This window comes from Pristis pectinata, chromosome 5 (assembly GCF_009764475.1).
Source record: "Pristis pectinata isolate sPriPec2 chromosome 5, sPriPec2.1.pri, whole genome shotgun sequence".
Lineage (NCBI taxonomy): Eukaryota > Metazoa > Chordata > Chondrichthyes > Rhinopristiformes > Pristidae > Pristis > Pristis pectinata.
In genome coordinates this window covers 47,333,653-47,349,848 of record NC_067409.1, presented here as the reverse complement: position 1 = coordinate 47,349,848, position 16,196 = coordinate 47,333,653, and the positions used below count along the sequence as shown (strand labels likewise).

The window sequence follows — 16,196 nt, the reverse complement described above, 5'->3', positions numbered from 1 at the left end:
TATCAAATTAACTTGCATTTTATACAGAATATTTCATCTTTGATAGGTGTAATTCATTAAAAAGATTATCAAAAGCAACAAAGACAAACATTTACAGCAAGGCGCTTTAATATTGTTCTTTTCCTCCCACCCACCCTTTTCTTTTAACCAAACTACAGTACATACTTTAAATAAGGCATGACACAATTTGGAAATTTAAAAATTTATAAACTATCCTAAATTCCTGAACAGAAAACACCATGTGTAAGAGTGTGGTTTTTAATTAGAATACAATGGATCACGTCCCCCATCAGTCCAAAGGCAAATACAGGTAACTTCGGAGCTTTCACAATGTAAATATTCTGGAGTCCCTAAACATGCAAAATAAAATTCTGCTCTACCTCATTGGACTAGTTTGTAGCAGCGACTTTCTCCCTGCCAATGCAGCGATTTCTTAATAGCAGAAACAATGTTTACTGGCACTGCACAAAGTTTTACCATAAAGGCTAGAAATGGACAAGATAATGAACATTTATAAAATATAATAAAAAAATATATACAGTGACAACAGGTTAAGGACAGAAATCATTAGGCAATACAAATGAAAAGTTAACATTATTTGCTGTGTACATCTCAGTACCTTGTCGGTTGCCGTGGGCACCGTGGGTGAGGAGAGAACTCTGGTAGCTCTCATCATGCACTCTGGTCACCATTTCTCCCCCATATACACACAAAAGTTAGGTCCAAATGTAAATCTCTGTGACCATTTTATTTATTTCTTATCTGTCAAGTACCTCTACAAAAACAAGCCTTTTTTTAACAACTAAACAATAATTGAAAAAGATACGAAATATGCAACCAGCTTAAAATGGTAAATTTTTTTTAAAAAAGAAGCAAGTTGTTTTAACCACAGCATGCCAAATCATTCTTTTCACAAACTCTGGCAATGATGATTTACCTGTTTTCTTTGTAAAATACAGCAACTTCATAAGCTTCTTCAGCAACAAAAACAAACTGTATACTTGTATGATCTACATAAAACATATTTACAATGGGTATTTGGCATATGTGTAATCATCTATACTATCAGCTTTTTGTTCTGAAGTGTAAATGTATTCTGATTAGTATTCACATACTCGGGGAAAATTGCTGTCAAAACTGGTGGCAATCCATAGAATCATATATTTAGGTTTATTTTAAATTTTATTTTCTGTTTGTTTTTTTTTCCTGTATTTCATTTTGGTTCATTTGTGCTGATCTTTCCTGAATTGCCAAAATACACAAGAAGAAAACCTTCCCAAAGTCATCCTAGATGAACCATTCCCTTTTTACTCTCGTCAATGGTTTCTGTGAAGTTAGGATCATTGTTTATGATAGCTGCATCGGCATTTTCAGCAGACTCAGCCCCCTTGGCCTCGTTGGTATGGTAGGTCCTTTGTGGCGAAACATATAACGGATCAAGAAGACCAATGTGCAAAGGATGGTGAAGATTACAACTGCAATAATACCTAACAGAAAAGAAACACACCATTAATTAAGAGCTTATGAGATCAAAACAGAATGTTTTAGAAATTTTTCCTTCATCCTTTTCTGAAGAGCTAAGACTCCATGGCAAAAATCTGGCTCCACAATCTCAGGCTGTCTCGCAATCCCCTGCCCAAAAAGCCATTATTTAGTTGTGATACCTGACAGCAAGTGCTATCAAGTTGCACATTGAATCACCACAGGGTAAGGGTGTTGCTATCAAGTAGTGTTTCACATCCTTAACTGTACTTTTGGTGAATGTATATCACCCAAAATGATGGGCAACATGGTTGAAAACACGGGACTTCAACATAATAGAGAAATTGCACATGGAGGGAACTGCTAACCCAACAGAATAACCATTCCAGATTAGAAGAAAACATGCCCAATCTGGTGGAGTTTGTGCAATTCAGCATTCCTTGCAAGAGATCTAAAGTGCATGCACTGCCTGTAAAAGCTGCAATAAAGTTAGCTGGGTCTGATAAATTCATGCCAGCATTACACATCTTAGTGGAAGAAAATATCTGCGAAGCTTTCTAAGGAATAGTAATAGATGTTCATTAAATAAGTATGCATGTGAAACGCACTATATATCATATCAAGAGCTAATTTGCACCGCAGAAGATGTCGTCAGTACTTGGTAGTCCAATACTCAGAGACTATCCTTAACTGAACTGAGAAGTTCACCTTCTTTAATTTTTAAAGACCTTGCACTGAATGTACTCCAGTGTGTTGTTAGTAGGATTTTGCCCAACTGATAATGAAAGGGCACCAATATAATTCCAAGTCCAGATGGTATGTGACTTAGAGTGCAACTTAGAGGTAGTGATGTTCTCAAATTCCTGCTGCCCATATCCATCTAGACAGTAGTGGCTGTGGACTTGGGTGATGTTGTCAAAAGAAATCTTTGTGAAATGTTACAGCGTATTTTGTAAAGGGCACACTTGTTATTTTACTGCTTGGAGGCTATTAAGGGAAAGCTATTCACTGGAATCACACTTTTTTCATTATAGTTTTTCTTAATCCTTTAAAAGATTTTTTTCTTGCATTCATTAGTTGAATAAAAATGTGTTTACTGAACAAAGAACACTTTGTACACTGTGGCAGCATGGCAATAACATGTATTTGCATACTATTACATCATATTACTATCTGGGGATAAACAGGTATAAATCTACAATTTTTCAGCTGTCAAGGTATCTATTTCAGGTCAGACTATCAAGATGACTTGCTTTAGGAATGAAGGAAAAAAGAGAAAGATACTGCTTCTGTTCTCAGCTTGTTCTTCACAATGGCAGAGCACTGGAAAATAGTTGTTTTGCTGCTTTGATACCATAGAGGGAAACGAAAATAAAACATTCACATAAAAATAACCGCAAACTATTTTTACAACTGAGGCATATTTGAAACAAAAAGAGTTTTTTTCTGCTGAGAAGACTTTTTTTTACCAATAGAAATAAGATGGTACAGAAATTCATTCCTGGCCACTTGTGCTAGATGCTTTCAATAAGCTATTCCATTGACTTCAAGGGAGTTGAATTCTGGAAGAAGACTACAATATACAGATGCAAATGTGTTGCAGTTTGGGAGATCAAATGTAAAGGACAGTATACTGTTAATGGCAGGACCCTTAACAGTGTTGATGTACGGAGGGATCTTGGGGTCTGTCCATAGCTTCCTAAAGGTGGCTGCTCAGGTTGATAGGGTGGTAAAGAAGGCGTATGGCATGCTTGCCTTTATTAGTCGAGGACACTGAGTTCAAGAGTTAGGAAGTTTAGTTGCAGCTTTATCAACTCTAGTTAGGCCCGCATCTGGAGTATTGCCATTCAGTTCTGGTCACCCTATTATAGGAAGAATGTGGAGGCTTTGGAGAGGGTGCAGAAGAGGTTTACCAGGATGCTGCCTGGATTAGAGGGCATGTGTTTATAAGGAGAGTTGTACAAACTTGGGTGCTTTCTCTGGAGTGGCAGAAGCTGAGGGGAGACCTGATAGAAGTTTATAAGATTATGAGAGGAATACATAGAGTAGACAGCCAGTATCTTTTTCCCAGGGTCAAAATGTCTTATACTAGAGGGCATGCACTTAAGGTGAAAGGGGGTAAGTTCAAAGTAGATGTGTGGGGCAAGCTTTTTACACAGGGAGTGGTGAGTGCCTGGAATGTGCTGCCAGGGGCGGTAGCGGAGGCACAATATTTAGGGGCGTTTAGAGGCTCTTAGATAGGCACATGAATGTGCAGAGTATGCAGGGATATGGACAATGTGTAGGAAGAATCAGAATCAGAATCAGATTTTATTATCACTGACATATGACGTGAAATTTGTTGGTTTTGCGGGCAACAGTACAGGGCAAAGACGTAAAAAATCTATATATTACAGAAATAAATTAATAGTACAAAAAAGGAATAATGAGGTCATGTTCAGGGGTTCATGGATTGTTCAGAATCTGATGGCGGAGGGGAAGAAAGCTGTTCCTGAATCATTGAGTTTGGGTCTTCAGCTCTTGTACCTCCTCCCCGATGGTAGTGATGAGAAGAGGGCATGTTTCGGATGGTGAGGGTCCTTAGTGATGGATGCTGCTTTCTTGAGGCACCGCCTCTTGAAGATGTCCTTGATGGTGGGGTCCGGTTGTGCCCTATGATGGAGCTGGCTAAGTCTACAACCCTCTCTGCAGCCTCTTGCGATCCTGTGCATTGAGGCCTCCAAACCAGGCAGTGATACAACCAGTCAGAATGCTCTCCACCGTACATCTATAGAAATTTGCAAGAGTCTTTGGTGACATACCAAAACTCCTCAAACTCCTAACGAAGTAGAGCCGCTGGCGTGCCTTCTTCATGATTGCATCGATGTGTTGGGCACAGGATAGATCCTCTGAGATGTTGACGCCCAGAAACTTGAAGCTGCTCACCCTTTCCACCGCTGACCCCTCAGATGAGGACTGATGTGTGTTCTCCCAACTTCCCCTTCCTGAAGTTCACAATCAGTTTCTTAGTCTTGCTGATGTTGAGTGTGAGGTTGTTGTTGCGACACCACTCAACCAGCTGATCTATCTGACTCCTGTGAGGCTCCTCATCGCCATCTGAGATTCTACCTGAACCTATGGTCACCACTGAGGTCGTAAGATTCAGTCTTCTGGAGAGTGGAACCTGCAGGAAGCATCTGGCCCCAGATGGTGTCCCTGGCCGCGTCCACAGATCCTGTGCAGATCAGCTGGCTGGGGGTATTTTGCAGACATTTTAACCTCTCCCTGCTTCAATCTGAGGTCCCACCTGCTTAAGAAGACCACTATCATCCTGGTACCTAGAAAAACAAGGTAATGATGCCTTAAATGACTACCGACAGGTGGCTCTGACATCGAACATCATGAAGTGCTTCGAGAAGCTGGTCATGGCACGCATTAACTCCCAGACTCTCAGAAAAACCTCAACCCACTAACAACTTGCCTGCTGTTGAAACAGGTTCTACGTGCAATGCCTGTCTCCTTGGCCCTACACTCCTCTCTGGTGCGTCTGGATAGTAAAGACACCTACATTAGACTATTGTTTATTGACCACGGCTCCACCTTCAATACTATAATTCCTAAGCAAACTCATCACCAAACTCCAAGACCTGGGACTCACACCTCCCTCTGCAATTGGATCCTTGACTTTCTGACAACAGGCCGCAATCAGTAAAGATAGGCAGCAACACCTCCTCCACGATTATTCTCAACACTCGTGCCCCACAAGGCTGCGTCCTCAGCCCCCTACTCTAATCCCAACACACTCGCGATTGTGTGGCCAGATTCTGTTCTAACTCCATCCAGAAGTTTGCAGATGATACCACCGTTGTAGGCCATATCTCAAATAATGATGAATCAGAGTACAGGAAGGAGATAGAGAGCTTAGTAACATGGTGTCATGACAACAACCTTTTCCTCAATGTCAGGAAAACAGAAGAGATGGTCATTGACTTCAGAAAGAGGGGCAGTGCACATTGCTCCTGTCAACATCAACAGTGCTGAGGTTAAGATGGTTGAGAGCCTCAAGTCCTAGGAGTAAACATCATCAATAGACTGTCCATGGTCCAACCACGTAGATGCCACAGCCAAGAAAGCCTCATCAGCGCCCCTACTTCCCTCAGGAGGCTGAAGTAATTTGGCATGTTCCCTTTGACACTCACCAACTTTTATTGATGCACCATAGAAAGCATCCTATCTGGATGCATCACGGCTTTGGTATGGCCAGCTGATCTGCCCGTGACCGCAAGAAACTGCAGAGAGTTGTGGACACAGCTCAGCACAATCACGGACACAGACCATCCCCACCATGAACTCTGTCTATGCTTCTTGCTGCCTCGATAAAGCAGCCAGCATAATCAAAGACACCACCCACCCAGAACATTCTGTCTTCTCCCCTCTCCCATCAGGTAGAAGATACAAAAGCCCGAAAGCATGTACCACCAGGCTTCAAGGACAGTTTCTATCCTGTTGTTCTAAGAATATTGAATGGTTCCTTTAGTACGATAAGTTGGACTCTTGACCTCACAATCGACCTCGTTATGACTTTGCATTTTATTGTCTACCTGCACTGCACCTTCTCTCTAGCTGACTTTCTCTGTGACACTTCACTTTGCATTCTGCGTTGTTTTATCTTGTGCTTACCTCAATGCACTGTGGTGCATTGTGTGCATTGATCTGTATGAACAGTATGCAACACAAGTTTTTACTGTACCTCGGTACAAGTGATGATAATAAACCAATCCAATTCCAATACCAAAACAGTGTCATCAGCGAATTTATAGATGGTGTTGAGCTGTACTTAGCCACTCAGTCATGAGTGAAGAGAGAGTAGAGCAGTGGACTAAGCACGTATCCTTGAGGTGTGACTGTTGTTGTTAGTCAGCAAGGAGGAAATGTTTATTGCCGATCTGCACTGACTGTGGTCTCCCTATGAGGAAGCTGAGAATCCAGTTGTGGAGGGAGTTATAGAGGCCCAGGTTTTGAAGCTTGGTTATTAGTACTGAGGGAATGATGGTGTTGAACGCCGAGGTGTAATATATAAGCAGTAGCCTGACTTTTGTTTTGCGGTTGTCTAGGTGCTCCAGAGTGGAGAGCCAGTGAGATTGTGTCTGCTGTAGACCTGTTGTGGTGGTAGGCGAATTGCAGTGGGTCCAGGTCTTGCTCAGGCAGGAATTAATTCTAGCCATAACCAACCTCTCGAAGCACTTCATCACAGTATATGTGAGTGCTACCAGGCGATAGTTAGTGAGGCAGTTCACCTTGTTCTTCTTAGGCTCTAAAATGATTGCTGTCTTTAATGGCAGAGAGATTAGTTTAGTTCAGCATTTAACTATGAGTTTAATTAATTCGGCATAAAATTGTAGGCCAAAGGCCTGCTCCTGTGCTGTACTGTTCTCTGTCCTGCATAACTACATGGGGGTGTTTTAGACTGGAGACTGAAGACAAATTTCTGCTTGGTATTCTGTTCCTGCTGCACCTTCTTCTTCAGCCTGTGGTGGTGCTCTTTCTACACTGAACTGTGTTTAACTGGCAGTAAAACACAGCGTGCAAAAATTCATTTTGATGATGTAGTGCTAGTGATATTGGGCTCTTGTTCACTGATCGTTGAAGTGAACAAGGAATGTAATTTACTCTCATATTCAAATTCAATTAAGAAAGTTGCACTACATTTTTATTAATAAATGAAAAATATTTAACAAAATGGTACCATTAACACGGCAATTGTCTTAGTTATAGGTTGATTGGGATTGTTGCAACGTCACAATAAATATTTTAGAGGATGTTTTCAGGGCTGTAAATTAGATTTTAAAGCTTTACTATGTAATTTAAGGTGCCCAAGTCTGCAGTTGTTAAATGATGCCATGCTGCATGCATAGCATATGAAGTATATGTTAACATGGCTGCAATGACTGTTGCCTTTGATGTATTTGTATTATTTTTTATTTGAAATATATAACATTACTGGCTTTCACATGCAAGATACTATACTTTGGATTCCTACTTCTGACAGAAATTTATTAATTGCTCTTTTAAAATTCATAAATAGTAAATCAGAGCAGAAAATCCAATAATCTGTAGCCTCAAATTAACCCGCCTCGTCACTGTTAAGTATACAGTATGTGATACATATACAGAATTTCAAAAAATGCAGATGTTGGCAGTTGTGAAGATAATCACAATGGTTGCATTTGATTTGATTGCTCTGTAAATGCAATATTTCATGGTTGAGATAAGAAAACGCCTGTATCTGCCCTAATGCCAATCATGTCTGCAGGCAGCATTAGGAAATGTTTTCACAGGCTGGAAGTCAGCATGAAGCCCTTTGCAGATCTACCATCTGCTGCACACTGTCCTGCAGCTAACCTACACCACACAGGGTAGTGCCAGAGGCAGTTACTCTCAAACTTTTTCTGTCAGCAACATCAGGCATGCTGCCCCTTCAAAAACCTTGATTACCAAAAAGTGATGTATTCTGCACACACAATTCAAGCCGTAGCAGTTTGTTTCATAACTGCTTCATCGGGTGCTAAGTAATAAGGGTTGTTTGGTATGTGTCCAGCACACTCCCACAGCCTCAGTTCTTGAAAGAACTGGTAAACCTGATCACCAATACATTTTAGCGACACTATGGCCACTCTGATCACTTTGCACGGAAATGGAGTTTGGTTGTTTTTTTCTTGTGAAAATTGTGTACAATTTATGTTTAATTTACGTTTTCCCTGTGAATTCTGCTTATATGACGCTATGTGCCTGTGGATGCTGCTGCATGTAAGCTTTTTATTGCACCTGTGCACAGATGTACCTGTGTATATGACAAGAAACTCAACTTTGACTTTGGCATTCTTTTTCTAAGGCTCAAATTGGGAACAGAAGTACTTACAGCCTTATAAAAGCTACACGTTAGCTCCTCTTTATGTTGCTGCATCCTGCATGAAAAGATAGAACATAGAACAATACAGCACAGGAGCAGGCCCTTCAGCCCATAATGTCTGCACCGAACATGATGCTGAATTAACTAATTCTCTTTTGCCTGTACATGATCCAGATCCCTCCATTCCCTGCATATTCATCTATCTATCAACTTCTCAAACACTACTATTGTACCTGCTTCCACCACTCCCCCAGCAACCTGTTCCAGGCACCTACCACTCTCTGTGTAAAAAAACTTGCCCCATACATCTCCTTTCCCTCGCTCACCTTAAATAAATGTCCTCTACTACTGACATTTCTACCCTTGGAAGAAGATTCTGACTATCCATTCTATCTATGCCTCTTATAATCTTATAAACTTCTATTAGGTCTCCCTCAGCCACTGACTCTCCAGAGAAAACAATCCAAGTTTGTCCAAACCTCTGCTTATAGCTCATACCCTCTAATCCAGGCAGCACCTTCTAAACCTCTTCTGCACTCTTTCCAGAGTCTCCACATCTTTTCTGTAGTGGGGTGACCAGAATTGGGCACAGTACTTCAAGTGCAGCCTAACCAAAGTTTTATATAAAATTTCAGATCTGATTACTTTTTAGTCTTCAATTCTGAAATATGTAGCAAGGAAACAGTTCCTGAAAAGCCTGTTGTGATTTTTCAGCAGTTTTTGTTTATCACTACAACTTCTTCAGTGTTTATATTAATTAAGCATGTAAGAATATTCCTCTCTATTCACAACAGGACAGCATATCACAGAAATGGAAAGAGGCTTAGTAATTCACAAGATCATGACTTATCTTGTTCATCACCTGGAAAATTAAAGAATTGTGGTAATTGAAAAGGAACATACTGCGTCCTGGGGAATGCACATGTCTGAGATAGCATATGTTGCATGGGTAATTAGGAGGAGCAATAAAATTACTTAATCTAATGGCAGCAGGGCAGTGAGGTTGTCCAGATATGATTAGCTTCAGTAGAAGTAGTTAAGAGTGCTGACCAATCGATGTCTTGATCTGTTCCTCTCTATCAAGTTCGTGGTCTTGCAATGACTTTCCCTTCACCTCCTGCATTGCTGCTTCCAGATTCCCAAAACAATCTGCTCTTGGCCAGCTGGCCCACTTTTTACCAACTACATTCTACTACCCAGTGGCATAATCCAAAACATTTAGCTTCCACAGGTACACCCAATACTCCTAGCTCGATCTCATCATCATCCCTCTCAAGTCATTTGCTGCCTCTGACGTCTTGCTTCTTGTCTAGTTGGTAGACTCAGATTGGTCAGACCGAATCTGCCCTTGACAAGCCATGCTGGCTGTCTCTGATGAAAAACACAATGATGCTGGAGGAACACAGCAGGCCAGGCAGTATCTGTGGAGAAAAACAGATGGTCAATGTTCGGGTCAGGACCCTTCTTCAGGACTGAAGATAGGAAAAGGGGAAGGCCAATACATAGGAGGGAAAAGCAGGAACAGTGATAGGTGGACAAAAGAGGGGAGGCGGGGTGGGGACAGGTGGTGATAGGTAGATGCAGGTAAGAGATAGCGATAGGCAGGTTGTGGGTGGGAGGAGGGGAGGAGCAGATCCACACTATCACTGATATGTCCCCCTCCCACACTATCACTCATATGGTCACTTCAACTACCCCTCCTACAGTATCAGTGATATGTCAGTCCTTGGCTTCCTCACTGCCAGGAGAATTCCAGGCGCAAACTGGAGGAACAGCACCTCATTTTCCATCTTGGAACTTGCAGCCTAACGGCACGTATATTGAATTCTCCCACTTAGGTAATCCTCGTGCCCCCCCCCCCCCCCCACAAACGCCCACCCCCCCACCATTCTTCTTCTCTTCTTTCCTTTCCTAGCCTTTTTTTCATTGTTTTTTACCTTTGACCCATCCCCCAGTGGATCTGCTCTCCCCTCCTCCCCAACACCTGCCTATCACTATCTCTGACCTGCATCTACCTATCACCACCCTGTGCCCATCCCGCCTCCCCTCTTTTGTCCACCTATCACTGTTCTGCTTTTCCCTCCTATGTATTGGGCTTCCCCTTTTCCTATCTTCAGTCCTGAAGAAGGGTCCTGACCCGAAATGTTGACTGCCTGCTTTTCTCCACGGATGCTGCCTGGTCTGCTGAGTTCATCCAGCATCATCGTGTTTTTCATCTAGATTCCAGTATCTGCAGTCCTTTGTTTCTCTGGCTGTCTCTAATTAGTGCCTGCCTTTTCAAGTGACTACTAACCCTGTCCTGCAGAATTTTTTCCCATAACTTCCATACTATTAACGTTAGGCTCATAGGGCTGTAATTACCAGGCCTTTCCCTGCTGTCTTTCTTGAAAAGGAGACCACATTTGCTGTCCTCCAGTTATCCGGTATCTCACGTGGCCAATGAAAATTTAAAAATCTGAGCCAGAGCTCCAGCAATCTCTTCCCATCGATCCCTTAGTAGCCTGGGACAAATCTCATTGGCCTTGGGAATTAATCCACCTTAAAGCCCACCAAGACATTGAGTACCTCTTCTTTATTGATGGAGACTTTCACCTTCCCTTTCGCTGGATCCTCCAACAGCAAAGTCTGTTTCTTTTGCGAATACCAATGTGAAGTATGCATTTAGGATCTCACCTATACCTTCTGGCTCTACACACAGATTCCCCCTGTTGTCCCTAACGAGCACCTACTCTTTCCCTGGTTTATATTAAACTAAACACGTGAAGAATATTTCTCTCTGTTCACAACAAGAAATGATTAGAGAAATATCACAGAAATGGACAGAGGCTTAGAAGTCATAAGATCATGACTTATCTTGTTCATCACCTGGTAAATTAAAGAATTGTGGTAATTGAAAAAGGAACATACTGTGTCCTGAAGAATGCACTTTGCTTGAGATATCATGTTGCGTGGGGAGCTCTTCCAATTTCCTTTTCAAGAGCCTCCCCACACTTCATATACTCTTCACAGGCACCCCTCCCCCAGTCTCTAATCCCCTAAATGTGTCATATGCTTACTATTTTCTCTCCATTCAGCTCTCAATATCTCTCGACATTGACTTGTTACCCATGTACTTGTTACCCTGGCTTACAAGTAAATGCTTGCCCTGAACTCTCCTTTGAATACTTCCCACTGTGATTTACCTGTAAGTAGATGCTCCCAGTTTACCTTTGCCAGGTCTTGTCTTATTTTAATGAAATTGGCATTCCCCCAGTTTAAGATCTTCATTACTGGTTCACCCCTATCTATTTCATAACCACTATGAAATATACAGAGTTATGATCACTGCTTCCAAAATGCTCCTCCATTTGATCAGCTACATTCCCCAAGATAAGGACCAGTAATGATCCTTCCCTTGTTGGTCTATCTATATACTGTATCAAACTGGGCACACCTCAAAACTTCCACCCTCTCTGAGCCTTTTATGCAGAGGCAATTCCAGTTAGTATTTGGAAAATCGAATTCTCCTGGTACTATAATCCTATTTTTATTACACCACTCTGCTAATACCTACGTATCTGTTCCTCTGTGGAGACACAAGAGATGCATATTCTGAATCTGGAGCAACACACTATCTGCTGGAGGAAATCAGAGGACTGAGCAGCATCTGTGGGGGGAAAGAAACAGTTTGATGTTTCAGCTCGAAACCCTGATCAGGACTGAGTGTGGAGAAGTGAGGATGGCCAGTGTAAGGAGGGGAAGGAGATGTGGTGAGAAAAATGTCTAAGGTGATTAGTGGACTGAGGAGGGGTGTAAGATGACAGGCAGGGAGTGCCAATTGGGAAAGGGGAGCAGGGGTGAAGCTGGGAGACACTGGCAGGTGAATGATAGATGGAGGTGGACAAAGAGAAAGAGAAAGAGAGAAGAAAAAATATAGAGGCAGATAGAGCAAGGTGTGGGGTGAGGAGTGTGAAGATTGGAGACAGCTGCTGGAGGGAGATAAGCAGGAACACAATGGGCTATCAGTGCTGTACTCTGATAAACGAAGGAGGTTAAGAATGGGAATCATTAGGGGAGAGGTGAATGGCAGTTGGAACTAGAATTCTGTTCCTTTATCACTTGTTGTCTGCTAGGAGGTTGATAATACATCTCCAACAAAGTGACAACACCCTTTTTGTTCCTTATCTCTAACTGTTTAGCCTCATTTGAGGAGCCTTCTGGGATATCCTCCCTCTATACTGTGGTAATGCATTCCTCAACCAACAGTACAATGCCACCTCCGATTTTACATCCCCCTCTGCCTCACTTGAAAATTCTGTACTCACCCATAACATGCTCTCCATAGATGCTGCCTGACCTGCTGAGTTCCTCCAGATGTACTTCTGTACATCCCCCTCTGTCTCACCTGAAAATTCTGTACTCCAGAAAATTCTGAAGTCCTGCCCATTTTTCAATCATGTCTCAGTGGTGGCAACAATATTGTAGTCCCACATGTTAACTGAAGCTTTGAGTTTATCTACCTTACATGCATTTATCTGCCTGCGCTGCCTATTGGACATCCAAAATGCAGTATTAGTTGAGAGAATTTTTTTCCAACTAAGTATTGAGAAGACCAAGGCCATCTTCCGTTCCTGCCACAAACTGTTCCCTGATCACTAATATACTCCTCTGACTGGCAAGTGTCTAAAGTATACAGAATGGGATTGCTAATAATCTCATAATTAAAGGGAAAATTGGTGGTCCTTTCTGAGATCAATACAGGATGCCCTGTTTCTCTTAAGATGTTTCCCATCTGTAAGAGTCCTGAAGAAGGGTTCTGACCCGAAACATTGACCGCCTGCTTTTCTCCATGGATGCTGCCTGGCCTTCTGTGTTCCTCCAGCATCATAGTGTTTTTCATCTACATTCCAGCAGATGCAGTCCTTTGTTTCTCGATAAAAAGTCAAGTCTTGGGTGAGAAAAGATTCAATGGCCAGGGTTTTGCAGTTAGCAGACAGCATTGCTTGTACCCCACTGACTTCAGTGAGAGATTCAAACTTACTTTCAGTTGGAGCAACCCTTCTAGCGGGGACTGTCAGTGAAAATTCCTCACTTGCCAACAGCCAGGCCTATGTGTGATCACACTGCTTCTCGCTGCCTTGGTGAAGCAGCCAGCATAATCAAAGACCCCACCCACCCCGGGTCATTCTCTCTTCTCTCCTCTCCCATCAGGTAGAAGATACAGGAACCTGAGGGCACGTACCACTAGGGTTAAGGACAGCTTCTATCCCAAAGTGATAAGACTATTGAACGGTTCCCTTATACGATGAGATGAACTCTGACCTCACAATCTACTTTGTTGTGACCTTGCACCTTATTGTCTACCTACACTGCACTTCCTCTGTAGCTGTGACACTTTACTCTATATTCTGTTATTGTTTTTACCCTGTACTACCTCAATGCACTGTGTAATGAATTGACCTATACGATCGGTATGCAAGACAAGGTTTTCATTGTACCTTCGGTACAAGTGACAATAATAAACCAATACCATTACCAATCTTTGTCATCTGGTGAGGTCAGGGGCATGGCTAAGCTCGCTGCTGTGACTGCTGAAGGAGGAAGGGAGGGAGGGAGGAGGGGGAGGATTGCCAACAATCCCATGTTGATTTGGACACCTCATATTTAAAAAGGAAATTGAATACAACAATACTAGACATACTTTTTCATGTATAATTTTCCCAACCTGGGCATCCAACATAAAATGACTGAGAAATAAAGTACTGCAGATGCTGGAATCTAGATGAAAAACATGATGATGCTGGAGGAACTCAGCAGGCCAGGCAGCATCTGTGGAGAAAAGCAGGAGGTCAATGTTTGAGGTCAGGACCCTTCTTCAGGACTGAAGATAGGAAAAGGGAAGCTCAATATATAGGATGGAAAAGCAGAGCAGCGATAGGTGGACAAAAGAGGGGAGGCGGAGTGGGCACAGGGAGGTGATGGGTAGATGCAGGTAAGAGATAGTGATAGGCAGGTGCGGGGGAGGAGGGGAGAGCAGATCCACTGGGAGATGGGTCAAAGGAAAGGAGAGAGAGGAAAAAAAAGGATAGAAAAAGGGATCAGAGAGGGAAGAAAAGAAGAAGCATGGTGGGGGGGTGTTGTGGGGTTGTGGGGAAGGGGGGGGGGTGTGGGGATTACCTAAAGTGGGAGAATTCACTGTTCATGCTGTTAGGCTGCAAGGTTCCAAGATGGAAAATGAGGTGCTGTTCCTCCAGTTTGCGCTTGGAATTCTCCTGGCAGTGGAGGAGGCCGAGGACTGACATATCAGTGATAGTGTGGGAGGGGGAGTTGAAGTGACTGGCAAGGGGGACATGCAGGTCGCAGTTACGGACAGAGCGCAGGTGTACTGTGAATGGTCACCTGATCTGCGTTTGGTCTCACCAATGTAGGGGAGGCCACACTTGGAGCACTGAATGCAGTAGATGATATTAAAGGAGGTGCAGGTACATCTCTGTCTCACCTGAAAGGACTGTTTGGGTCCCTGGATGGAGGTGATGGAGGTGGTGTAGGGACAGGTATTGCACCTATGGTGGGGGCAATGGAAAGTTCCCGGGGTGGGAGCAAGATGGGTGGTGGGGGGAGGAGTGAACTAGGGAGTCATGGAGAGAGCAGTCCCTGCGAAAGGCAGAAAGGGGTGGGGAGGGGAAGATTTGCTTGGTAGTGGGGTCCCATTGGAGATAGCTGAAGTGGTGGAGAATGATATGTTGGATACATAGGCTGGTGGGATGAAATGTGAGGACAAGGGGGATCCTATCCTGTTGGGTCTGGGAGGAGTGGGGGTGAGAGCAGAGGTGCGGGAAATGGCAGGGATACGGGAGCGAGCTCTCTTGACCACAGTCGTGTGGAAGCCCCGATTAGAAAAGAAGTTGGACATCTTGGATGTCCTGGAGTGGCAAGCCTCATCGTGGGAGCAGATTTGGCGGAGGCGGAGAAATTAAGAAAAAGGGATAGTGTCCTTGCAAGAGACAGGGTGGGAGGAGATGTTATCGAGGTAGCTGTGGGCGTTGGTGGGTTTGTAGAAGATATTGGTGGATAAGGAATCCCCTGAGATGGACATGGAAAGATCGAGGAAGGAGACAGGTATCGGAGATAGTCCAAGTGAATTGGAGAGCAGGGTGAAAATTAGTGGCAAAATTTATGAAACTGTTGAGTTCTGCACAGGTACAAGAGGTGGCACCAATGCAGTCATTGATAAAATGACTGAGTCCTGCTGAGAATATTGATTCCAGGATGCTATTTGTCCCAGGGCCACCTAACAAACACAATGGGCCAGGTTTCTGCAGTCAACAGCAACTTGACCTCTGGATTAACTGAAACCTACCCAAGAGCAATCCCTCCAGTGAGCGCTTCTGTGAACTGCTGGAATCCCAGAACAAACACTCACCCATAACTTTCTCTCCATAGAAGCTGCCTGACCTGCTGAGTTCTTCCAGCATTTTGTGTGTGTTGCTCCAGATTCCAGCATCTGCAGAATTTCTTGTGTCCCCATAACTTTATATCTGAAGCACAATGTTGACAACCCTTGCTCATAATCATCCTATCTTATACAACCTTGAGCAGTGCTTTCTATATATTATATCCATCAACACTTTTGTCTGCTTCCACCTCCATGGTTTTGGCAGTCTTCATCCTCAATGTAGCTCGTTTGCTGCTGAATATCCAATGTACCCCTTTGTTTTTTCTAGTCTCAATTATACCAGAAGTCTACTGGCTGGAAGTAGAGATCCATTCTGCATAGACTTGAGCTTATTCAAAATTATTCAGCTTATAACAATTCCTGTTCATACCACTTTGCTCACTGATTTCT

At 43.1% G+C, this 16,196-nt stretch overlaps 1 protein-coding gene across 1 annotated transcript in view; it reads right to left on the bottom strand.

Annotated features, from left to right (window-relative positions):
* Positions 1-86: 86 nt before the first annotated feature.
* cntnap2a (contactin associated protein 2a) overlaps positions 87-16,196 on the bottom strand; it is a 1,327,865-nt gene continuing 1,311,755 nt past the window's right edge. The window contains 3 exon segments of the mRNA XM_052015905.1: positions 87-1,302; positions 1,304-1,410; positions 1,413-1,487. Coding sequence (XP_051871865.1) covers positions 1,288-1,302; positions 1,304-1,410; positions 1,413-1,487 — 197 coding nt within the window. The 3' untranslated portion in view covers positions 87-1,287.